Raw genomic sequence first — 27,131 nt, 5'->3', positions numbered from 1 at the left:
GTTGCTGTCCTCAAGGGGTTGATTCATGGTGTGCCTTCAATCGTGCTTTGGCGAACCAAGTGGAGCAGCCACCACACAAAAGCCCTCTGCCAGGCCACGTTCGCACTGCTCTTGAGCCAATCGTTGCAAGGCTGGGCGACGAGGCCCTCTTGGAGCGCTGCAAAGATGGCATGACACAGAACGCCATCGAGTGCCTACACTCTGTCATTTGGGGCCAAAGCTCCAAGAACACGCATGACTCTTTGCTGGCTGTTGAAAGAGCTGTTGCAGAAGCAGTTTCTCGCTTCAACCAAGGAATGGCAGCAACCAGCAGAGCTGTTGCAGCACAGCTTAGTTACAGTCCTGGGAGCTGCCTCATTCGTAGGAGCCTTGAAAAAGATAAACAGAGGCTGTGCAGGTCTGATAAAAGTCACACGAATGCTGAAAATGTGAAGAAGAGGATGGCCAAGAAACACAAGCCTGACAGAACCCAGGACTACTGCCCAGGACTTTTGTGAATGTGTGGCAGATTCACAGAAAATAGCAAGTGACATTCTGAGCCTTCTTTTTTTTTTTTTGTGAAGTGCCAATGCAATACAGAAGTTTTCACAATCTTTACATGAACAGATTTCTGTGAGTTTGGTGTTATTGTGTTCAGTAATGACTGGGCTGCATGCTAAAGCATAAAATTTTTCCATGTGATAGGCAAACAAAAGTGGCAGAGTAAGCAAAACTTTGAATGCAATTTTCTCAGCTTTGCTTTTTCGATCAAATGCCTTTGCCTTACGGAACTTTTCATAATGTTTGCATCAACTGATTTTATTGAATTAGGTATCATTTTTTTCAGTAAAACCTCAGCTACATCCTAAAGCTTCCCATTTTTCATTAAACCCAATAGACTAGCAATTAGGTCAGATGTAAGCTAATTACTCCTGCATTGTTTTTTTCTTCCTACTTTGTTATTCATTCATGAACTATATAATGACTTTTTAAACATTTCTTTAGCTTTAGGATGTGCAGTGGGTCCTTGGAAATGACAGCTATTCTTTAAAACTAGTTTATTTAATTAAGAAATTATCATAATGGCCCGTAAGAAAAGACCTATGTGGGATAAATTATTTTGCGATAACTTCATTTATAGATGAGATATATCAAATCTGAATATATATTTGGGATCAGCATTCAAAGATATATCTGCATGCCAATTTTCAGGAAGATATGTTAAGAAATTAAAAAAGAAGGTTTTCAAGACCCTCATCCCCCCTTAAATTGAGGACGACACAACAAGCTATGGAAAGAAGAACGATGGGTGTAATGTTAAGGGATAAGAAGAGAGCAGATTGGGTGGGGGAATAAACGCGAGTTAATGACATCTTAGTTGAAATCAAGAAAAAGAAATGGGCTTGGGCAGGGCATGTAATGAGGAGGGAAGATAACTGATGGTCATTAAGGGTTACGGACTGGATTCCAAGCGAAGGGAAGCGTAGAAGGGGGTGGCAGGAAGTTAGGTGGGCGGATGAGATTAAGAAGTTGGAAGGGACGACATGGCCACAATTAGCACATGACAGGGGTAGTTGGAGAAGTATGGGAGAGGCCTTTGCCCTGCAGTGGGCGTAGCCAGGCTGCTGCTGATGATGATGACTCGGCAAGAGCTCTTCTCTGCCTCCCACAGATGAGCCAGATGCTCTGCAACAAGGCCATTTATGGTCTGGCAAGGGGTGCCCAGAATAGATGAGCATACTCACTCAATACATACTCATTTTGCTGGCTTGAGATAAAGCATTAGTGAGTAACAAAGGGTGTGAATGGAGCTGAGTATGAACGGGAATGACTGCTCATGAACTTGCCTGGAAGTGAGTATGAACAGGAGTGCCAGTTAATGTGAGCAAGAATGAATGTCACTGACGGTGATTTGAGTGGATGTGAGTACCCGTGTGAGCAAGTGCCGTTGAGTGTGAGTGGGCACCAGCATGAGCATGAATGGTTGCTAGGTTGAGTAGGCGCAATAGGAATGTGAGTGAGTGCTGGCAAGTGGCAGAGTGCATAAGTAAAGTGAGCACAATGCTTGCTAATATATCGGTGTGTGAGTAGCCACTTATTCTGCCAGCCTATGGTGCTCAAAAACCATTCCTATAAATCTCTATAGGGTCCCCTTTTGAGATGAGAACCCCCACCAGTAGCTGAGCACCAGGTTGGGAGACACCTCTACCTATTAGATAAAACCAGTGGGTTTCCTGTGGTATCAGGATTCAAACCCAGTACCTCCTGTTACGAGGTGGACACTCATTGGGCCACTGGGCCACTGCTGCAGCCAGGAATTGAGGTTGCGACTTTGTCATCAGCAGCAATACGCCATAGTTGATTGGCCACTGTGGATGGCAGGAGAATATAACATTCTGTGTTAAATATTGTCACTGTTCCTGAAGTAGTCAGTATGTCCCAAATAACTTGTGCACCCTGCACAACTACGCATCCAACCCAACTTGTCCCATTCTCAGTCTTATCAAAGTTGCTTACAGTTGATGTTTATCCATTAGACCTTTCTCAAACCACTAAATAGTAACAACGTCCAAATGAGTGCTCAGCTTCAAATCTTTGTCACGGTGATCATTCCTATCCCTTTAGCCAATCAGCATGCCATGAAAGAAAGACTGTTGAAAAAGTTTGCTCAATTCAGTTTGAGGCATGTATGCTAGGGCTTACCTCCAGCTTGAAGGCCAGAGCAACCAGGGGGTGGCTGTCGTCCCGGGCTGGGTTCAAGACCACCTTCTTGACATTGGCACTGCATGCAAAAAGATATGACACACGACACGCATTGAAAAAATTTTTGGCACAAGTGACAGTGAGGCCATAATGTGCAATGAAATACTGATAGCAAGTATGCCTCGTATACTGAGTGAAGTCAACAAGATAAAGTAACTCCATTGGTTGAGACTAAATGAACTACAGTCGACCAGTGCCATAATGAATAGGTAGTGCACAAGTTAGTGTGATACAATCGATTCCTGATATATTGAACTAAAAAGCGATCACAAAATAGTTCGATATATGGTAATTTGATATATAAAATATGCCTATCTGAAGTTTATCTGAGATTGCCACAAGTCTCCGACAATTTCCAGAGATTGTGAAAAGCGTAAACGTGTTGATTTGCTTCTCCAAAGTCGTGGCGAAGACACAAGGGTTGACTTATTTCTTGCTCACGAAAGTTAGCAAGTCGCTCACACTGCAGAATGGTCTATGATATACACATCGCAACACTATCTGTAAAAGCTAGCACCGCCTGGCCTCGCTTTATTCAATATAGAAATGGATGCACCACGAAAGCATACTAGCCTGCGTGGATATGTGGCATGCCACCATCAGTGCACTTGTACACCAATTTGAGTGTTAACATGCCTGGCTGTGTGTTTGTTACAATACTAACAATACACGCCGTTTCAAGGGCAAGCTTCCTGCAAAAGCATGCCACCCTGCACCCCTGCTGGTTAGGCCTCGCCAGCACAGTCTCGTCAGCAGCCAAAGTTGAGGTTTGATGCAGAGTGAATGAATGAAATGCTTTGCAGTGGCTGTTTAACAGCGGGAAAAGGGAGGAACCATCTCACCAACGAAAGTGAAGGCACATTCCGGTCGAATTCGATTCCTGAACACTCGCGGCTGCTTGGTCTACACATGTTTCGCATGTGAACAGCCCTAAAAAAATGTTTGGCTTCAGTTTGATACTGATTATAGAGCAGAAATCTATGACTCTGGCAACTTACATTATATGTAGGACTTCTGAATACTGAGTAGTAGATTTCCAATTAAATATTCAATCAAATATAGAAAAAGAAAGGGAAATATCATATTGAATAGTCAGATCTCGATATAATCAATGTCAATTTCACCAAATTCACAATGTAACAAACTATCTTCATTTCCCAATCTTAGTTGCATTGAAGACCATGTCATTTTTTTTCTCCGATTTACCAAAGTGATTTTGTGACACGGTGTAATTTAACGATGTTCTTGGCCATTTCAAGCGTGTGCTTGTAGCCTGTATGGCTAGTAAAACTAGCAAAAAACTATAAAAATGTTGGCCGAGGCAAAAGTTATTTCAAATGACCTTCCGCATGAAAAGTTTGAGCAGGAAAAACGCCATCAAAGTGCATGTGCCGGGACGCGGTAGGTAGGAGACATTGCTACACCTTTTGTCGCGCTGGTAAACAACTTTCAGAAGCCATGGGCCGATGGCAGCTCACAGCACCCAGGGAAACACGAGAGCTGATGATTCCTTCTGTGCAAAGGGGATGTGGAAGGAGTTAAGGCACGATAACGTGATCAAGCACGCGCAGGGGTAGGGGGTGGTGCTGAGGGGCAGTAACGTGAGCCTATCTTGCCAAGATAAGGGCAAAACGTCGTATCTTGGAGGTTATCTCTGTGGTAAGTGCGCAGTGTGAGCCGAGACATTTGGTGCCTTGACATACATTGCGTTCCCTTGCAACTAGTGTTGGCAGTTGCGTAGTCTTAAGTTCCCTAGGCATGGTGCGAAGCACTCGCTGATATTGTGACAGCAAGTTAGAGGTCATCGAGTGAGACCTGTTACTTGAGCACATGTGACACAGCTAAAACTACGAATATTGTATGTTTTATTATTTGTATTCGATTCAAAAACTAGGTATTCGAAACAAAACAAATATGTTGCTGGCTGTGCAAAAGCAAACATGGTTCTTAGCGTTTATCGCATCTAAGTGTCTGATGTGCTGAATTTTGCGATAATTTCATGCTGCTGGCGAAATTTCATCTGTAGAACACGCTTAGCCACTGGATCTAAGCTTTTCTTGGAAAGCCAGCCTAGCAGTAGCAAGGGGCACGGGTTTGCAGTGAGGGTGCCCTCTTTTGCAGGAAATGCCCTGAGTGATGACTGGTACAGGGTGAAATGGCTCTGACTTTATTAGAAATTGGTGCGGTATAATAAGGCACAGGTTCGCAAGAACAGACCAACTACAGTGACGTCTTGTTACTACGAACACCATATTAACGAACTTTTCAGAAATCTCCAGCTGACTTGTTATGGTTTCAAAGTAAAAATATTTCAGTAATACGAACCTCAGAATCATCATCATCATCATCATCATCATCATCAACGTCCACTGCAGGACGAAGGCTTCTCCCTCCGATCTCCAATTACCCCTGTGCTGTGCCATCCGATTCCAACTTGTGCCTGCGAATTCCTTAATTTCATCACTCCACCTAGTCTTTTGCCGTCCTTGACTGCGTTTCCCTTCTCTTGGCACCCATTCAGTAACACTAACCATCCACTGGTTATCTAACCTACGCAATATACATGACCTGCCCAGCTCGATTTCTTTCTCTTAATGTTGATTAGAATGTCGGCTATGCCCGTTTGCTCTCTGGTCCACCATTCTCTTCGTCTCTTAACGTTACGCCTATCATTCTTCGTTCCATCATTCTTTGCGCGGTCCTTAACTTATTTTCGAGCTTCTTTGTCAGTCAAGTTTCTGCCACATACGTTAAACCGGTAGAATGCATTGATTGTACACCTTTCATTTTAGTGATAATGGTAAGCTTCCAGTAAGGGTCTGAGTATGTCCGCCGTATGCGCTCCAACCCAATTTTATTCTTCTGTAAGTTTCCTTCTCATGATCAGGGTCCCCTGTGAGTAACTGTCCTAGATAAACGTATTCCTTTGCATACTCTATAGGCTGACTGGCGATCCTGAACTCTTGTTCACTTGCCAGGCTATTCATGATTATTTTTTATTTCTGCATATTAATCTTAAACCCTACTCTTACTCTCTCTCTGCTAAGGTCCTGAATTATTTATTGTAACTCGTCCCCAGTGTTGCTGAATATGCTGACAATGTCATCTGCAAACCGAAGGTTGCTGAGATATTCGCCACTGATCCTTACCCCTAAGCCGTCTCAATTTAATAGCTTGAATACTTCTTCCAAGCACACAATGAATAACATAGGAGAGATTGTGTCTCCTTGTCTGATCCCTTTCTTTATAGGTATCTTCCTACTTTTCCTATGGAGAATTAGGGTAGCTGTGGAATCATTGTAGATATTGTCCAAGATATTTACGTAAGCTTCCTCCAGTCCTTGATTACGTAGTACCTCTATGACTGTTGGTATCTTTACTGAATCAAATGCCTTTCCGTAATCTATGAAAGCCACATAGAGAGGTTGATTGTAGTCTGCAGATTTCTCGATTACCTGATTGATTACATGGATGCGATCCATTGTAGAGTATCCCTTCCTGAAGCCAGTCTGTTCCCTTGGTTGACTGAAGTCAATTGTTGCCCTTATTCTACTGGAAATTACCTTCATGAATATTTTATACAATACTGAAAGTAAGCTAACGGGCCTATAATTTTTCAATTCTTTAACGTCTCCTTTTTGTGGATCAATATAATGTTGCCATATTTTTTAGTTTTCTGGGATTCTTGAAGTCGTGAGAAATTTTGTATAAAGGGCTGCAAGCTTTTCAAGCATGATGTCTCCTCTATATTTGTTTAAATCGACCGTTATTTCATCTTCACCTGCTGCCTTTCCTCATTTCATTTCTTCTACGGCCCTTCTAACTTCATCTCAAGTTATGGAAGGAGCTTCGAAAAGGACTTCTTGGGCAAGTTGGTGCTTAGATTTCCTAGCTATACTTTGTGGCGCAGAATACATTTCTTGATAAGGGACAGAAGAAAGGAAGACTTTCTTCCTTTCTTCTGTCCCTTTTCAAGAAATGTATTTTGCGCCACAAAGTATACATAGGAAATATGGAAGGAGCCTCTGTAACCTGTCCATTACTACTTTTAAAGGAGGTGTCCTGGCTGCTCTGGGTATTGTACAGGTCAGTGTAGAATTCTTCAGCTGCTTTTACTAAATCTTTGAAATTGCTGATGATATTGCCCTGCTTATCTTTCAGTGCATACATCTTGGCTTGTCCTATACCAAGTTTTCTTCTCAGTGATAATACTGAACATTTTAGAATAACAATCATTATTCAGTTTCCGTGTCATGTTAACAACACCTCAGTACTACGAACTAATATTGCAAAATCTGGGGATTCTTAGATTTCCGTGCATCCTTCATGGCAGCCGAAACAGTAGGCTAGCAGATGACAAGGCACAGAAAGCGGACACCACGGTGCACGGGTTCGGAAAACCTGAAATGGTGCTCAATAAAAAAATGGGAGATAGAAAAGGCGACGATGCATCGGTTTTGTAAGCGCATGCTCCGCCAAGGCACGCATCGCCTAGCAGCGGAGGAGCGTCCCTTCCTTCTTTCGCCCTTCTTTCTGCAGCCATACTAGCCAGACGTGCGGAGAAACGTAACCTTTGTACTCGCAGGGATGCCACATGGTCGCACTTCGCACTTTCCAGGTGGCGTTGTTTACGCACGCTTGCCCTCTGACAGTTCAGATCAAGCAAAACAAGCAAAAAGCAAGAAACAATGCGCTTTGGAGGTGACATGGAGCTACCTTTTTGTCGGTAGTTATCTTGGCGTCAGCATCTGTTTTGTGTGCGTCACTCTTACTATACGGTGATTCGGTGGTGCATGGCGGCGAAATCTATGGAGAATGGCAACAGGCTTCGGGCTAACAGTGACATTTTTGTGGATAGCTCAAACGTTGACAACTTATGAACTGATGGGTAATGGGTGGAAACATTAATTTTGAGACTTTCACTATAACGACCTTTCAGAATAACAAATGAATTTTGGCAGTCCCATGTGATTCGTTAGTAGTAGTAGTAGTAGTAAACAACTTTATTGGGGCCCTGCGGAGCTAGGCAGGCGGCCTGCTAGGTAGGTCCCTACCCAGGCGTTGGATAGCCCCATGTCAGAACAGGGAGGCCATGCCTCTAGGCTCGTTCCCGGGCCCTCTGGACAGCCAAGAGCTGGACGCCTTGTCTGGGGTCTTTGATGGCCTTCGTACCAGTCTTCTCGGTTAAAACCCTATAACATAGAGAACTGCCAGAGCCCGTGACTTAATGAACGAAATTGAGTGCCACAGTCTGGGGAGAGTGGATCAATGTCTGGGTGGAGCATGTTGAATTATGGGATTTTACATGCCAAAACCACTTTCTGATTATGAGGCACGCCGCAGTGGGGGACTCCGGAAATTTCGACCACCTGGGGTTCTTTAACGTGCACCTAAATCTAAGTACCCGGGTGTTTTCGCATTTCACCCCCATTGAAATGTGGCCGCTGTGGCCGGGATTTGATCCCGCGACCTCGTGCTTAGCAGCACAACACCATAGCCACTAAGCAACCACGGCGGGTGGAGCATGTTCAGAAAGCCCCTAGAGGGGTAGGACCCCATCTGGAGCAGGCTAACTTGTGGTCTGTTGAGCTTATGATGGGGGAAGGGAAAACTCTGCCTATTCCCTCTGTAATGAGACGTGATTTTGTGAGAAGTAACTAGAGGATCACTGTGGATGAGCTCTCCCAAACTTCCACCTCCCACCCTAGACAGCTCTCCCACCCGAGACACCATCCCGTCGCGGCATATGAAACCTCGCACACGGTCATGGGCTATCTCATTGGGGTTGAGGTGACCCGGTAATACATCCGGTCCCATGTGAGCTGGGAACCAGACTATTCGGTGAACAATGTCAAAGGAGTGTTTGCCGTTCAGAATCCTGACTGCTTCTTTGGCTATCAATCTTGATGCGAACCTTCTAATAGCTGCTCGGGAGTCCGTATACACCGCAGTGCATTTTGTGTCAAGTAATGCGAGAGCTGTAGCAGCCTGTTCCACCACGTCGACCGAGGAGGTCTACAGCGAGGCTGCCGAGAGGAGTTCGCCTCTGTCATTAACTATTGCTACGGAAAACTTGTCGGCACTAGCGTGTCGCGCTGCATCAACAAAGGTCTCCATTCCGGATATGTTCTTTAAGAAAGCTCTAGCCCTTGCTAAGCTTCAACCTTTGCTGTGTTTGGAGTGGACATTTCTTGGAAAAAGGTCTACAATAAAGGAGTTTCTTGTTTCAATATCAAGTTGTGTGGTATCTCCCTGATTGAAGCTAGCATGGAAGCCTGCCGCATCCAGCAGTCTTCTGCCTGCTTTGGAGTTTGATAATCTAATAATTTGTTCTAATCTTTATGCTTATATTAACTCCGCAGTTGTGTTGTGTACTGCAAACATCAAAGTTTCTCCGTGCTAGCCATGATTGGCACACCAATCACCCTTTTGACACTTTTGCGCATGAGCATGTCTAATTTATCTATTTCCGTTTTGGTCCAATCGAGGGCCGCGACTATGTAATGACATGGCTCATGAGGAAAGCATGGTGAGCCCTAAGGAATATATCCTTGCCTATGCCACCTTTCTTGTTGGACACTCTGATAATTAATCTAAGAATGTTCTCAGTTTTCGTGGTGAGATAGTCTTAGCGTTGCAGCCCTTTGAGTCTATTGAAAGCCCTAGGATTTTGATAAGAGTCTATTCTCACGGAACATAACCAACCCTTATATATAGCTTTCATTGATTACAAGAAAGCGTTTGATTCAGTCGAAACGTCAGCAGTCATGGAGGTATTACGGAATCAGGGTGTAGACGAGCCGTATGTAAAAATACTGAAAGACATCTATAGCGGCTCCACAGCCACTGTAGTCCTTCATAAAGAAAGCAATAAAATCCCAATAAAGAAGGGTGACAGGCAGGGAGATACGATCTCTCCAATGCTGTTCACAGTGTGTTTACAGGAGGTATTCAGAGACTTGGAGTGGGAAGAATTGGGGATAAAAGTTGATGGAGAATACCTTAGCAACTTGCGATTCGCTCATGATATTGCCTTGCTTAGTAACTCAGGAAACCAATTGCAATGCATGCTCACTGACCTGGAGTGGCAAAGCAGAAGGGTGGGTCTGAAAATTAATCTGCAGAAAACTAAAGTAATGTTTAACAGTCTGGGAAGAGAACAGCAGTTTACGATAGGTAGCAAGGCACTGGAAGTGTTAAGGGAATACATCTACTTAGGGCAGGTAGTGACTGTGGATCCGAATCACAAGACTGAAATAATCGGAAGAATGAGAATAGGCTGGGGTGCGTTTGGCAGGCATTCTCAGATCATGAAAAGCAGGTTGCCATTATCCCTCATAAGAAAAGTGTGTGTCTTACAAAAAGAAAAGAAAAGAACAATTGTGTCTTACCAGTACTCACCTACGGGGCAGAAACCTGGAGGCTTACGAAAAAGGTTCTACTTAAATTGAGGAGGATGCAACGAGCTATGGAAAGAAGAATGATGGGTACAACGTTAAGGGATAAGAAGAGAGCAGATTGGATGAGGGAATAAACGCGAGTTAATGACATCTTAGTTGAAATCAAGAAAAAGAAATGGGCATGGGCAGGGGCATGTAATGAGGAGGGAAGATAACCGATGGTCATTAAGGGTTGTGGACTGGATTTAAAGAGAAGGGAAGCGTAGCAGGGGGCGGCAGAAAGTTAGGTGGGCAGATGAGATTAAGGAGTTTGCAGGGACAACACGGCCACAATTTGTACATGACCGGGGTAGTTGGAGATGTATGGGAGAGGCCGTTGCCCTGCAGTGGACATAGCCAGGCTGATGATGATGATGACTCTCATGATGACGTGCCCATCTCTGGTACGAACGCTAATGTGCACCTGATCGAGTGGGGTGAGTCCCTTAGCACCTCGTCTAGCCTGTGTGTACAGCAGGAGTTCCGACTTTCCAGGCAAGAGTGCCAGTCCCATATCTTCCAAGAAAGACTCTGTAAAATCCAGAGCCTCCTGTAGAGCTTGTTTGACTGTTGCCTCCGATGCTCCAGGACACCAGATTGTTATATCGTCAGCATATAATGCATGACTTATGTAAAGAATTGCTGCAAGGCTTTCCGACAACTTGCGCATTGCTATATTAAACAGGAGTGGTAAGATAACTGCCCCTCAGGGAGTACCCCTTCTTCCGAGTGTGAAAGATTCCGAGACTGATTGCCTCAACTTTATGGCCGCCGTCCTGCTCTCGAGGAAGGATGCAACAAAGGAGAAGAATTTAACTCCCAAGTTCAAGACCGATATCTCCTTAACCCTTTGAGGGTAGATTTTTTTCGCCATATGCGACCCCACAGGGTCGATTTTTTTAAATTTCAGATTCCAATTCTTCTCAGGGACTTATTTCGACAAAAAATTACCGTAATTTTTCTAGGGTTACCGTAAAGTGAGAAAAAAATATTTTACATTGGTATATATGCTCTCTTCATTCATTAACAACAACAATAAAAAAGGAAAAAAACTTATCAGAATAAAAACATTTGATGCATTTTTATGCACATAGTTCAAGGCTTTTTAAAATCCACACACGAGAATATTTCGCAAGTCTCAAAGTTTGTTCTCTTACACTAATATGTATGCCCATAGTGTAATCGAACTGCGTAGATGCGTGCACTCAAGAAAACTGTGTGGTTGTGTGCCCGTCAAAAAAGCACAATGTGTGACAAACTTCCGCTAATCATCATCTTATCGCCCACCAGCTAGGGCAATTAGTTTTCGCGAGTCTCCAAAAAAAAAAAAAAAAAGAAACGGAAACACATGCATGGCGGCATCCTTCCTATGCGCACCCCTGTAAGCACTAAACGAACGAGAAACAAGCACTCGCCCTTTGAGCAATTAGTAACGAGATAGGCATCAGTTTTGCAAGCACAAGATGCCGAAACCACCCGCAAAACAAAACAAACCGCCACCCGCACGCACGCGCGCCAATGCGCGAGCGGTAGTATATAGACGCGCAGGAGCAAACTAGCGCTAAAACAAACCATGCAACGGAAACCAAAAGGGGGAAGCACATGAAGAATATTCCCTGTATTCCCACATAGTGGCCAGCACATGACAGAACAAGTTAGAAAGTTGGTGTGCTTTTTAAACGTACAGATGGCGCCGTAAATATACGGCATCGACCATTTTTGGACTTGTTCACGGTGCCTTATAATTATGTCATTGACCCCCAAAGGGTTAAGGATATAGGTAGTCATGTGTAATTGTATCGAAGGCCTTGGATAGATCCTGTGCGAGGACCCCTTTTAATCCTTGCTCTGAGAGTTGATTACCTGTGTTTTGAGCAGGAGCATGACATCCTGCGTTGAAAGCAAGGGAATGAAACCAACCATATTATACGGGAATAGTTCATTCCGATTAATATGTGTCGATATCCTGTTATGCACTGCGTGTTCCGCTACTTTGCTAATGCAAGAAGTAAGGGAGATAGGATGAAGGTTCTCCAAGCTGGATCATTTACCTCGCTTGGGGATTAGGACCACTGTGGCCTTCTTCCAACTCTCCGGTACAACGCCCTCCTACCATACCTCATTTATCTCCTTCACTAAGGCTTGAATGGCTTTGTCGTCCAAATTTCTTGAAAGCCGGTTTGTAACTTGTTATATCGAGGTTTGACTGTAGCAGAAATCATTCAATTTTTCAAAGCTAACATGAACTAAATACACAATCTTTTAGTATGAGGGCGAATCAGAAAGCCTTAATCAGAAAAACAATAAAACCTCCAATTATTGAAATTCATGATTTAATGAAGTTTTACACTACAAGTACAATTTTGTTAAATCAATGTTTTCCAGTATCTTGGTTTCTGCGTACTTAGGTTACTGATAGCTTGATAAATTCTTGTTTGCAATGCTAGGTGATTCTTGAGCATGTGCTGCACCACGTTTTCTTGCCCAAGATTTGCAAGCATTCAGCTTTAAGATAAAGTTTCTTACATTGGATTCTATATTGAGCTCTTTTTTTTTTCTTAATTCGATTCACTATTCGATTCTAAACCCCTTATGTGATATTCGCAGACCGCTACTAACTGGCACTGCAGACATGGTGAAGGAACCTGACCAAGACTGAAGCAGCATAGGAAACAGGTGCACAGATAGGCAGCCAATACGTACGGGTCTCTCTCGTCCAGGGCATAGTTGGTGACCTCGGCAGGGTTGGGCAGGTATTGGACCACCGCATCCAGAAGTGGCTGCACACCTTTGTTGCGCAGTGCAGTGCCCATCAGCACAGGGAAGAACTTGCGCTGCAGGCAAGCACGACGGATGCCTGCCTGCCAAAAAAGAGGAGGCCACTGGGCTTTAGGCTAGGTTAGGTTAACAGTTCCTTTACAAGCTACCCACTGTACAGGCCAAAAAATTGTTTTCAACCCCTTTCTGCTTTCCTCCTCTACACAACTGGCTGCAAGCAGTTTGTGCCAAGTGGTGGCAACCTAAATCACACGTTTTGGCCTCTAAAATCACTGTGACATTGTTAAAAGTGGCGATGAGTAGAGACTAGATATTTCATTACTAAATATTGCTGTTTCAAGAGAGGTGCTAGTGGAAATTTTTTTTTTCAATTTTTGATTTCTTGATATTACTTGTTTTGTCAAGTTTAGTTTCTCTACCTTTATGACAATAAAAATCAAAGCTCAATTTAAATGTGAAGTGGGTTAAAATTGCGTTTAAATAGCACAAAGTGATGTTAAAAGCATGAAAGTGTGCTATTTTCTAGCGTCCCTGCATACGACAGAGAGGATGCTCGCCATTGTGAATCGCATAAGTTCAGCCAAGCTGCATTCTCGAAATAACCACGGCTGCCCGAGCTGCCATGGAGCAAGAAATTAGTAAAAAAGCATGTATGCTGTGTTTTTCGAACGGTGCATCTGGGTTTATAAATGTAAAATGTATTTTTCTCAAAATATCAAAATACAATTTTTGGCAACTTTTTGAGTTTGCCTTGTTTTCGCTACTTGCGATATTCGGATCTGGATTGCCCACATTTTCTTTAACATGCGAGTAGCATCGTTACCACCTTTCAGTTTCTCAATATCACTCATATACTGTTACGGATGTAGAATGGATTTATTTGCAGTGAAAAGGGCAGACAGGAAAGGGGGTGGTCTGAAACAGCTGTATCACCCAAGAACCTTGCGCCACTTCTCCTTCCTCTTCTACACTGCTCCCGTGGGCATTACATTTTCCTCCATGGCAGATGCAGCTCACCGAGCGAGCCAGAAAGCGCGTTTCTGGTTTGGTTTCAATCGTGCAACGTGCACAACTTGCATCTTTGCATGAACAGCGGTTTTCAGCTATCACTTTACAGGGGGTCTACCAAGTTGACATTTCCAAATTCCCCGAGTTTTCCAGGTTTTCCCTAAGTGCCTTTTCAATATTCCCTGAGTGATCCAGAATTATGTTTTACGTCAAGACCTGCTGAAACCATATCGCCCGATGCTGTCACTCTCTAGTAAACATACGAAAAAAAAAATTTTTTAGAGAGAAACGCCTTAATCCGATTTGAATACTAAGGAGTAGTGTTTATGTTATTAAAAAAAAAAAAGAATAGAAGGAAAGTGTTAGTAAAATGCACAGCAAATAAAATGTTTTGAAAGAAATTGCAAATTGAGTCGGACATTCTCAAATACAAATAAAAAGGAGATGCACACAGAAGCAAATATTTTCGAATACGAGCTATTTCTATCAACTGATAGCAATGTCAGTGGTATCAGGCCCAAAATTTGTCACAATTGAGCTTCCCTCTCAACAGCTCGAAAGTCAGCCTCAACTGTCCTGACATTCTCTCAGTCCGCGCATGATGCCTCAGTGTTACGCTTCACAGCTTTAACGAGTTAATTTTGGTTTGGATGAGGGACACCTGCATCTCGGTGTCAGCCAACACTTTGTTTCTATAGCTGAAATTTCTCCAAGCAGCGCCACGCTTCGTTTCCTGTTGATTCCTCAATGTGTAGGTTCTTTGTGTTCTTGTCCTCCTTCCGCCGTGCATTCGCCCCACGGAAGATTTGAAGCATCTTCTTGGTCAGTTGTACAGTCAACATCCATCTTCTTGAACTCCCTAGGGGCCGCGAAAACGTCCGAAAAATCAGCCAGTTGAAAAAAAAATTAATGCATGTCTTTTACTGTCCTTAAGGGATCAAACCGCCACAGGCACATTAGAAAAAGCTCTGAAGGCCTGTCGGTACAAGCATTAGGCATATCGATGCTCGTGCTCTGACAGGAGGTACCGGGTGCATGCGTGTATAATTAAGGAATGCATACTGTGTTCCATGGCAATTGCCCCTTCCTATGCTTGTTATGCTTTATCGCAACACTTTTGCGTATGCTTCACCAAGTAACACTTCTGTAAAGAGGCGAAGCTGACTTTCGGGAACCGAAATTATGCAAGGCCTAGGGGCAGCGCAAATATACAAAAAATCGGCCAGTTGAAAAAAGAAACATGAATGCCTGTTTTTTACTGTCCTGAAGGGCTCAAACCGCCACAGGCACATTCGAAAACGCTCTGCAGGCCTGTTGATACACGCATTAGGCATATCAGTGCTCGTACTGTGACAGGAAATACCGGATTCACGCGTGTATAATTAAGGAATACATACTGTGTTCCGAGGCAATTGCCCCTTCCCACGCTTGTTAAGCTTCACCGCAATACTTTTTCGTATGCTTCACCAAGTAACATGTTCATACTTGCAGCTGTGGTGATGTTGTCCAAGCACTCGATCTTCCGTAAGACCCTTCGGGTCTTCAAAGGCTCGAAGGCATGATATTGCTGCATGAATTCGGAAGGAGTGCTCAGGTTTTCTTTCGTTATCAAAAAATTGTAGATGCCCTCAGTGATGCCTTTTAACAGATGTCCCGCTTTGCCTTCATCGGACATATTCGTGTTTACAATTATGTGTAGCTTGAACATTTCAATATACTGCTACATGTGTGTGGCATTTGATTGTTTGAACGAGGCGCATGGGCGCCATCGCTCGAGAAAAGAGAAGGAAGAACGAACGAGAAGGAAGAGAAGGAACGAACGGGGTTCGCGTGGTGAATCTAACCTGTCAGCACTGCAACTGTTTTGGTAAATATAACCTGTAAATAGTTGCTTGTCTTACTGACTCGTCCTTCGCGTAACAATATGTTGTACACATTTCACCAGGCAACTGGGCTCTGCGCGAGAGCGTGTTCTGCTTTCTTCTTTTTGGGAATTTGAGTCGCCAAAGCGGCCTTTCATTTCCTGGACAAAAGCTTGCGAAGTGGTCAGCATGCGTTCATGATTGTCAAGCCAAAGTAGAGTGGTACCAGCGAGAAGAAATGCAACATTCTACACCCGCTATGCCGGCTTACTGTTTCATAGTGTCTCAGCCAGTCATCTATGTCTTCATCTGTTTTACCTGAGAATATGCGTGGTTCTGGCATACTGTAGCTAGATTGCCTTGGAGACGATTTTACCATCGATTCCCTCTTCTGTGGTGTTCATTAACTGGCCTTCTTGGGCATCGGCCATGCTTGTTGACTCTGGTGGTAGTCCGGCCAAGCGTCTACTTTTTCGAAGATCTTGTAGAACTGGGTTGTCAAGGGTGTCCAGTACCAAGCACCTCCACCACTTGTCACAGATGTAGAGTGGATTTATTTGCAGTTAAAAGGGTAGAGAAGACATGGGACGGTCTGAAACAGTAACCCAAAGACCTCGCACCGCTTCTCCTTCCTTTTCTTCGCTCTTCCAGTGCAGCGTTACAATATTTTAGACAAATTTCAAGTGCCACTTACTGAAGTCTGAACATTTTACTAATATTTCACCCTTAGCAACATTTTATATACACTTCATAGCTAGTTTTCGGCATTTCACAGTTGATGTGGAGCAAAACTGGGTGCACGTTAGATTAGGGTTACGTTAGAATCGGGTAAATGCGGTATATAAAGTAAGAAAATGCATCAGCATATAACATGCCACCAATTTATTTAAATAAAGATATAACATGCCCCCAACGTTCACAATCAGAAAAAGTGAGATGTGCAGATTTATTAAACCTCATAGAAGATAAACTTTCTTTACAATTATATGAACACTTCGGGTGTATTATGGGCATCATCGCCGGCATAGTGTTCCGTATAAATGCCAAGTGCGATAATGTTGTGGTCGCAAGCCATATAGTGGGTGCAAGGGTGAGCCGAGAATGGTGGCTCGGTCTTGCGCACACAAGGAAGGAAAGTGGGGAAGAAGTGCGCCGCCTTCCATCGTGCGCAAGGAACTGGGGGCTGCACAGGCCCTATCTTGAAAGCAATCTGCAATGAATACAGAGTCTAAACGCACCGAAGGCTGTTAGCTTTAGTGTGTGCTGTGTTCTCGCCACTTAGTTGGCATTGAAGCAACAAGCAGCACTAAAGTTAATTCACTTGCTGCTACAGCCGCTCTCCCTCATGCCAGCGTTTTGACAGCGAATGTGCAAGGTCAACAAGTAAGATGTCACGTTTGCTTGTGCGTGCATCCCAATATGCTAGTTAATTTGGTTAGTAAGCGAATGTTTACAACTTTATAGGGCCGATAAAACTGCTATCCTTATTTCGTGTAGCTGTCTGCTAATTTACTATTGCAATCAATGCGTCACCTTGCGGACAAAGCTGCAATATTTTTTTAAAATGGACTTTGGTAATAAAAGCAGTGCGTTGTCGTCACCATTTGCGTTTCATCACAGATACGAAGCACATAAGTGAGGTATTCTCGAGCGATCACTTTGAGAGATACTGATACCACTTTTGCAGGACTCTGCATCAGTCTTATCGGTCTACGAGGCTGACAGTGTTCTTGGCACTGTGCACAGATGGCAAAAATGGGTGGCTATATACACCGATGCATACAGTGGCGAGTCTAACGAAATCTTGCAAAAGTGATAGTATCTCCAAACGTGATTGACCAAGAATACCACTCCAGATCATGGCGAAACGCAAAATGAACCTGCAGGTATTGGCACAAAAACATGCTCTGTCGCCATCTCATGATGGCGAAGATGCTGCGTCTGACATGCACACAAAAATTGAGGGCCTTATAGCAAGTCTCAATGCTTGAGGTCTTGTACGCAAAAAAAAATAAAAGAAGTATACAAGAAACAATTTTACCTTCATTATTTGCAAAATGGAGAAGGGATGAGTGATGCTCACGAGACACATAGGCTGTTGCCAGTGCCATGAGCATGGTTTCGGTTTAATATACGATTATAATGCGCAGGCAATTTTTTTATCCCTGTCTCAGAAAAAGAGGCACACGTTAGATTACGGTAAATACGGTATATATCACATTGTTTGTCCAGTTAGTGATGCATTAACAACCTAGAGAACATGTAAAAATTCAGTATGCTTGCCATTAGTTGCTCCTCTGAGGGCGTCTTCTCCTCCAAGTACATCTCCCCAAGCATCTCGTCTGCATTTGAAACATGTTCTGCGGGAAGGACAAGCTGAACTTAGGAACATTACAGGCAACACAAGATGGCCCAGGATAACTAGCAAATCCCTTTTTCAAAATTCCCTGACCTGTTCAGGTTTTCCAGGATTTCTTCAGTGAAGATTTCCTGACTAAATAAACATCAGAATACAGCAACTGATTTTCCGATACGATTGTTCCCGCAATGTCCCCCAAAAATTGGGAAATCTAGAAGAAACTAAACTTGGGGGAAAATCAGCAGCTTACACAAGCAGCAGGAAAAATATAAGTAATGTAGCCAATCGATTATTCAGGCACTAATATTTCGGACCTGCTTGATTATTTGGACAGCTCTGTGGCACCACCCCAGGGCCAATAGACTTAATGTATAAGCACGACCAAAGTTTTGGACACCGCACAGCACGCCATGCAATAATTCGGACTCCACCTGCACCACGGCTGTGTGCTAATTTAATTAGGTCACTGAATCGAGCAGCAATAGAGATTTTTTCATTTTGATACAATATCAGCCATGTTGCTCGTGCCTCCTCGAAACCAAAACTAGCAAAGCCTAGTCGATATAGCACTCTCCTACCCCACCCAAACTGCAGGAAAAGCCCAGCCAGTACGTCATTAAGGCCAATGTTACAAGAAAGTACAGTAACGTTGATAAAGGCTGCATTTGCAATTTTCACGATTTGACGGGCGAATTCCATTCCACTCTTTCATCCACCATTCATGGTTGCCTGATCCTGTTGATAAAGCGGGTGGAGTGTCGCTCTGACCACTGACAAAGTTCAACAAGCATGAAAATAAATAGCATAAAAGGCATCGCTAGAAAATCGCAGCCACAGACTATTTAGGCCAAAGGCAAGCATATGTGCATCAACGGGCGGCTGTGTTTCTGCACTGCGATAAGGTAGCGCGCTTGGCACTGCGCCAAGTAAGCTGTCGCTTGTGGATGGCGATGTGTCCTGCGCTAGTCACATGAAAGATAGCGTGCCTGGCATTGTGCCAAGATTGCCGTCGCTCATAGATGCTGATGCCTGTTGCACTAGTCATGCGAAATTGAAGGTATCCCCAGCAGTCACGATGCGAGAATATGGCACACCTTTCTTGACCACTAGCGGAATAAATTCACCAATTTTATGGTGAATCTGGTATTTTGGAACACTGTATACCACACCAGTACGGCAGCCCGTAAACTTGTTCGTGTGTTTTATGGAACAAATGTCTGCCTTTGTCTTTTGCCTACTCATCTTTCTTTGCATGGCAGCACAAATGTTACCTAGCTTATTGGCAGCCATAAAATCAAGGTTAACACTATATCTACTTCCCACTTTCTTTTATCCTGTGCAATAAGGAATGGATGTATGGAATGACTACTATTTTTTTCTTGTTATTACTGCTCTCTGCAACCATGTTTGAACTCGACGAAATGATGGACATTTTTTTAAGTGTTCAGTGACAGTGGCTACTGCAACGCCAGGAATAAACAAACGCTTCTAATGGTCAAGGCCTGGCATATGAATAGTAGTGGAAGCAGATATGTGAGCCAGCCTTCCATCAATGTGCGTAGAGAAGATGTGAAGTGCCTAAACAAACGTCTCTCACATAGGTTTGCACGTGTGACAGGTGGCGCTACCACACCTGAGCACACATGAGTAACTCAAGCAGGCTAGGTCACAATTTGTCCCAACCTCATTTCAAAGGGGACATCAATAAATAATCATCCCTATCATCATCATCATGTGCAGATAAATTTTGTGTCGACCTTCCTTCCCACCACAGTGTAATCTTCAGTTAATAGTCAGCATTTGTTCTGTCTGGTTCTCTTCTCTTGTGTCCGTGACTGCACGTCTTACCTTTATTCACAATGAATCCCTATTAAATAGCTCAACTTTCTGTAGTTCTATACAAAGATATGTTCAGTAGCTTATATTTTTTTTACCCTTTTTTTTATGGCAGTCCAGGTATAGCGATGATCGCTTATAATGATCGGATTATTCGATCTTCTTGACCTCTTTATAAGTGGACTGCAATATAGTACCACCACCCACAACGCTCCCTCTCTCATGCACTATATGTGGTACCTCATTACACCTGTTCCAACTACCTCTTCACAAATACCATGTCCGCAAACTTCGAGCCCACATGCACACCTCAGGCGTACCTCGACATGTCGGTCGCTTTGTGCATTGGTAGACCAGTCTCTGCACTTTCAGAAAATGTGGAGGACCTTTTGCAGCACACTGTGGTGCCATCCACACTGCAAATTGATATGGTCCAATTAACCTTTATGTGCCAAAGAGTGATCGTGGTACACACTAATTGGTGGTTGTACGATGAACCACTACTGCTTAAATGATCAGCCAATACTTTAGGCTCTATAGAGATCGGGTCGGGAATTCATCGCAAATGCGCTTTAACCAGTAGCATGTTTTAAAGGGCACCTTCCCAGGCCCCATTACAAATTTTGGTTATATACACTGAAAGCTGTCAAGTACCATCTCAGAAACATTTCGCCGAAATAATTCTTCAAATCAGTTCATTAATGGAGAGGGACAGAAGAAATTAACTGCCCTGTTACCATGCCACCAGGAGGCGAGTGTCACTGCTAACCCTTTGCCTCTAGCAGTGCTCCAAAGTGGTGCTCCTTCCATACCTTCTCCCATACCTGAGCCAAGGGACGTAGCATGATGTTAGCCCCACCTCCTTTCTTGTGGCGTTACACCTTCCACATTGAATGATTTGTCATGGCGAGTGACAAAATAAGCACTGTGAAGAGGCAGGTGTGCGTGTGACCATGGCTCTCTGGCAGGAAGCAGGCTTCCTCGAGAGTGAAGGAGTGCATTGTTTGGCTTAATATTTCAGTTGTTCTTGTGGTGCACAGCACCGTAATAGTTTGCAGACACAATTGTCAGCGCATCAGGTATACGCTACACTAGTTTGTTAAAATTTCCCAACATGATGGGGGCCCTTTAGTGGGTACATATTAAAGAGGTTTTACTGTATTTTGCATCAGCTGAAGAATATCCAGGCCACCCCCCAACAGCGGCTAGTGACATGACGTGTACCTTCTGACCTTTGCATAGTTCCTGCATTCCCTTTACAAAAGCAAAGGAAGATTAAAAACTGCCAGCACAGTGGCAAGGCACCTACCAATGAGCTCATGCCGCCGTTCTTCCATTTCTGTCCGCATGTCTGGTGGTGTATCTTCATAGCACACCTCCTCCCTGCACACAGCCAATGAAATGCACCAGAAAATTGACCCTTAGAGCAAAAATTAGGCATTGGTTAAACATTAATCAGGCAGCTTCTTAAAAGATTATACAGTCAAACCCATTTATAACAAACTCGATAGTTCCATGAAAAATGGTCGTTATATGAATAGTTCGTTATATATATGAGCTCGCCCTTAAAGGGCCCCTTACCAGGCAACCTAGAATATTTTGATTATACACTGTAAGTTGTTAAGTGACCTCTAGGCAGCATTCTGCTGCAAACATTTTTCAAATCGGCTCATTAATAGCCGAGATATAAATATTTCAGTGTCGCGAACCCATGATTTCAGGAGCCAAGCTTCATCACAATCATAGACGCTCTCTCCACTTTCCCTTTCTAACCTCCACAAGCGAAATTCCTTCCCTGCACTATCCCATACCGGACCTCGAGAATCGCCTGGCGCACACGACACGGGCCTTGCTTTCATTTTTTTTAAATCCTTGCTGGTTTTTTTTCTTGCGGCATGGCACACTTCCGCTGATGGTGTCACACACGAGCTCTTCTGATTGTCTCATTTCGCACAGCAGACGATTTTGCGCACTGTGCACGAGGACACCTGACTAGCGGTATAAGTGTGTGCTACACGAATACTGAGGCAGACACAAGCGAATCACACAGCATGATCCTGCGCTGGAACACGGTAGAAAATGACACAGTTTCAGTGTCTGCGCACGCAACTGCACGACGTGTGAACAACCAGACAAAACGCAAGTACATATCTCTTGCTGCGGTGCGAAGTAAAACAAAAACATGCAGACATTTGGTATGTCTGTTTTATTATTTGTCTAAGCTTTAATTTTTCTATTCTAGCAACATATTACACAAATAACAGATGTTGGCTTGAATAATTCTTGAAGTCACCTGTCACCCCGAGCGACGTCGCAGCGCAAGCACGTGTAAGCAGGCGCACTAGCATGTGTACGTCATCCTTCGACTTGGAGCGCGACGGCCGCAAGAAGGGAAAACGGTGTTTGGTTCGAAATTTCCGAACTTTTTGCGGCATTCAGTGACTTTTGCAGACACAATCGTTATTGCGTACTGTATGCTCTGCGCTTGTCAGCTCAAAATAGCCAGACGTGGTGAGCGGCCCTTTAAGAACAGCGTCATGTAGCTCTTTCAAAATGGCACCCATCTCTGATCACCTGTCATTTTGAAACTGCAAGTTTTTAATCAACTTGTCATATATTTTACTACTGGCGAGACACGACTGCATCCTGCACACGAGAGTGAAGCGTTCTAGTTGTCTGGAAGCATAAACTTCAGAAACTACTGCAGCATGCCACCATTTTCGAAAAGTCTAAGACAATGAGGTCTTGGCATTGCAACTGCACATCAGCCATACGAGAGCTGTATAATTACATTATGTATGTACCTTCGGGTGAAAAAAGATTTGATGTTTGAAAGGTCAAACGTCACCGCGAACTGTTATCAGCAATCGGCAAACTCGTAAATGAACCGCTGCCAAACCATGATTTCCTGATAACAGCATAGTAACCACCGACCGTTTACAACACTGCGCGGCGGCAGCGCATGGTGCAGCGTTCTTGCTAAGTCGGGCCGCGTTGACAGGAACACTTGAGCGGCCGTTGTTCCCATGGTGGAAAGACATAGATAGTCGTTTAAAATCGTTTAAACAAGCAAAATACACATGTTTTTTTTTTTATTATTATGGGGTTTAACATGCCAAAACCACTTTCTGATTATGAGGCACGCCGTAGTGGAGGACTCCAGAAATTTCGACCACCTGGGGATCTTTAACGTGCACCTAAATCTAAGTACACGGGAATACACATGGTGCCGCACGGACAATTGCATGAAAACAAGTGAGGCCATTCTGGCATCCACTATCACACTGGTGCACACACCAGTGCACGTCTCGCGCCATGCTGTTTATCCTGTACGCGACACATGTCCGCCCTGGAGGTGTGCCTTGAAAACACGTGACCTCGCATGAGCTTCTCTGTGGCTTCCAAAATCCACGCGAGGCGGCCGCTCGCTCATCTTGAAGGCCGTATCATCGTCGCAGTTGGACTAGAGTGGGGCACATGCTGCCGTGCGCCTAGTTTGGTCGTGCTTCCGTGCTTTCTCACTTTTCGTGTGCCCTCTTTTTACCGTGAATGGGTTCGAATCTTTGTTGTAGCAGTACGGTGATTTGAAAACATTCATTATATCTGAAAGCAGTTTAAATACAGAGGTTTGAAAAATTGTAAATGCATTGAAATGTGGTCAATATAACCGATAGATGGTTATAACTGGGATCGTTATAAGTGGGTTCGACTATAGTACCAGTAATGTACCAGTGCTTCAGATAATGTGTTCAAAGTTGCTTAAAGATACGGAAGATAACATAACTAGCTTATGAGTAGTATGTGTGTATGTGTTCCTTGTTGTTGCCGTTTTTTCATGCTGTTTAAATTTAAATGATTGGATAATTGAGTTTCTCTGGATTGCTTTTCCCACTGACATATACATTTGCAAATAATTGAGGTAGTAATTAGATGAGAAATTAAGCAAATTATAGTGACTAACTTCTCAGCCAAAAGACCCTGATGACTGACCACAATGGAAGACTTGAAGCCCATTATCTGAGGTGCTCATAGCCATTCCCAGGCATTCAAAAAGTTAAAAACTGCAAAAAGCTACTAATCTTTACTGCATAACGAAGCAGAATAGTCAATGTCCCATTTTTCGGACCCCTTAGACGCCGCGAAAACATCTGAAAAAATGAATGCATTCTTTTACTGCCTCCTAAGCCTCAAATCGCCACAGACATGTCCAAAATAGCTCTAAAGGCCTGCCAGTACATTTATTAGGCGTGTCAGTGCACATACTGTGACAGGAGATGGTGGGTGCACGCATGTATAGTTAAGAAATACCGTGTCCTGTGACAATTGCCGCTTCCCACTCATGATATGCTTTGCAGAAATACTTTGCATATGCTTCACTGCATAACACTGCTCTGTTGAGGCGAAACTAACTTTCGGGAACCGGCATTATGCAATGCGCCATGCTTTCTGCGTTTCGAAGCCACTGGCGAGGATTACAAAGATGCAGTCAGCGCTATTGCTAAAAATGGCAAATTGTTTCAATGAAAAAAAGAAAAAACACAGCACCAAGTAGCAAGAAGCTTGGCAGCGAACATTGAAGTAAGTAGGCCTAGCAATGCCACGGAGGTGACTACGGCCGCCAGCGAGCATTCCAGTTTGAGGCGGTGAGATAATCAAAATGGCAGCAGTGGTGGCTTCAATTAATGCCGTTTAGGTCCTGTGGTGATGGCAAAAGGTCTGGAAAATTGAACGCAAAGGTATTTCGCGCCCGAAATTTCAGATGCGCTTATACATTGACTCTATAGGGTACGTGGCGGTGGCGCGAAGGCGTCTGAATTATCAGGTATGCCGAAAAATTGGTCGTTGAGTGTGTAGTTTAAAACACTAAAAATCACTGGTGTAATGAAGAAAAATGCATGGACGTAGGCAGCAGGATTGCCAACAGCATCGTGTGCAGCAGATGCTCAAGCTCAGAGACTGTGCTCGGTGAAACGCTCTACCCGTCATCGGTTCGCCGTGCAATAAGCTTCCTTTATAATTGGCGGACGTGCTGGGTCCCTTTCACCTCTACCATCCTGGAACTCCACAATCAGACGCTACCTTCCGTCATGCCAGATGCCGACCAGCAGACGCTTCTGTCACCACCTGTTCTCTGCGCTGGCGCTATTCACCAGCGGGATCCTACCATCTTCAACGGGACGGACAACAACAACGTTGAAGATTGGCTTGTGTCCTACGAGCGGGTGAGTGCTCATAACAAATGGGATGCCTTGACCACACTAACCAACGTCGTTTTCTATCTCGCGGGTGTTGCAAACTTCTGGTTCAAGAACCATGAGGCAGATTTCCGAACGGGGTCTATGTTCCAGATGAATTTTACAGAGGTATTTAACCGTCCCACCGTCCGCAAACTCCGAGCAGAGCAGTGTTTGTGCACCCACGCACAGGGCACGGGTGAAACATTCACCAGTTACATAGAGGACATTGTTGACCTATGGAAACGCATCAATGCCGTCATGTCGGAAGCGGACAGGATTAAGCACATCATGAAAGGAATTGATGATGATGCTTTCCAAATGCTACTGGCCAAGAACCCGAACACTGTTGCCAAAGTTATCACCCTCTGTCAGAGCTACGATGAGCTATGCAAACAGCGAGATTTGACGAGGCCTCCTTCTACAAATGATGCGTCAATCTCCAGCCTGGCCATTGGTTCTGACCAGGCGTCGCTGATCCCGCAGATGAAGGCCTTTGTCCGCGAAGAAGTCGCATGACAGCTGTCCCTGGTACCCTTCACCCAGGTGCCTGCTAGTCCCTTTGCCATCTGCTCTGTGCAACGTCATTAGACGTCGGCCCTTCCATCTCCTGAGCCGGCCCACCTGTTGCACACACAACAATCGGCCTATATGCCTTGCATAAGGTAACTCGGACACATTGTGAGGTTATGCCGCCGGGTGCAAACAATCAACAATGATCTCCGGGTGCCTCGTTATCCGGTCGACTCCAACACAAACTACACTCCATCTGACCCACTGCTATCTCATACTCTGACTGATCGTCCTCCCTTCGACCATCGCCGTGCCCCATCCCCACATTGGCGGTCGCTTTCACTGATGCGTCGGTGGCCCATCTCTAACAATGAGGGAAACTAGACGGAGTTCCCGAGGCAAGAACTTTGCAAGTTTCGAAATGCCAATGTCCTCGTTCCTTACCTGCTAATGTTATTGACGTGTTTGTCGAAGGTGTCGCTACAGCCGCTTTTTGATACCGGTGCAGCTGTTTCTGTTACGGGTGCAAAATTTTGCCGATCACTTCCAAAGGTAATGACACCTCTTTCTGGATTGTCACTTCAGACTGCAAGTGCTCAACACGTCGAACAAACCGAAGCCTGTACGGCCAGTGTCCTGGTTCAAGACGTTTTGTACGCTATAGAATTTGTAGTGCTCTCATCGTGCTCCCACGCAATTATTCTAGGATGGGATTTTCTTTCTTTCTATAACGCTATACAGTCGACGACCGATTTTTAAGACCCTCAAGGGACCGCGAAAATGTCCGAAAAATCAGGCAGTCTGAAAAAACAAATGTGCCCCCAAAAAACTCAATTTATTGCTTACTATTGAGTTAGAGGCTGGAAAAAGTGATTAATGGTCTTCTGAACCATGCTTCGCTTGTGTGCAAGCAGGTCCGCCTGAATTTCAGTGAGAGACGTCGTGTCGCTGTAAGCCAACGAAAGAGTTGTGACCGCTTGCATCAGCTCAGCTTGCGTCGGCTGCGCTGCTGCAGGCGAGTCGTCGTCGCTCTCGGACTCTGCAAGCACTTGGCGAATGATTTCTTCATCCGTGAGCCCAGCGCACAGTTTCAACTCGCTGTCCAGATCTGTGCACTCCGAAAACGAGACAGTCGTGGGAATTTCGATGCCTGCAGTGCGAAGGTCGTCGATGAAGTGCTCACTGCCAGACAGCTGCTTGACGACACTATCCTCGTCCAAGACAGCCGAGTCGCCATTCAACACAAATCCTGCGTGGCGGAAGCAGTTGCGCAGCATTGTGGGTGCCACCGACTTCCACACATCAGCGAGCATGCTAAGTGCTCCAAGCAAATCGACAGAGTAGGCTTTTCCACTGTCGA

General features: G+C 44.4%; 1 protein-coding gene across 1 annotated transcript in view; it reads right to left on the bottom strand.

The window, feature by feature from the left end:
- Positions 1–27,131, bottom strand: part of mEFG1 (mitochondrial translation elongation factor G 1) — a 156,330-nt gene that overhangs the window by 62,515 nt on the left and 66,684 nt on the right. Inside the window, exons 7-10 of the mRNA XM_050186761.2 lie at positions 21,334–21,407; positions 18,113–18,189; positions 12,885–13,042; positions 2,683–2,761 (exon numbers count right to left, since the gene is read on the bottom strand). Of these exons, the coding sequence (XP_050042718.1) occupies positions 2,683–2,761; positions 12,885–13,042; positions 18,113–18,189; positions 21,334–21,407 (388 nt within the window). The remainder of the gene's footprint in view (positions 1–2,682; positions 2,762–12,884; positions 13,043–18,112; positions 18,190–21,333; positions 21,408–27,131) is intronic.

This window comes from Dermacentor andersoni, chromosome 2 (assembly GCF_023375885.2).
Source record: "Dermacentor andersoni chromosome 2, qqDerAnde1_hic_scaffold, whole genome shotgun sequence".
Lineage (NCBI taxonomy): Eukaryota > Metazoa > Arthropoda > Arachnida > Ixodida > Ixodidae > Dermacentor > Dermacentor andersoni.
Note: the sequence above shows the minus strand (reverse complement) of the source record. Positions and strands in the feature narration are given on the sequence as shown.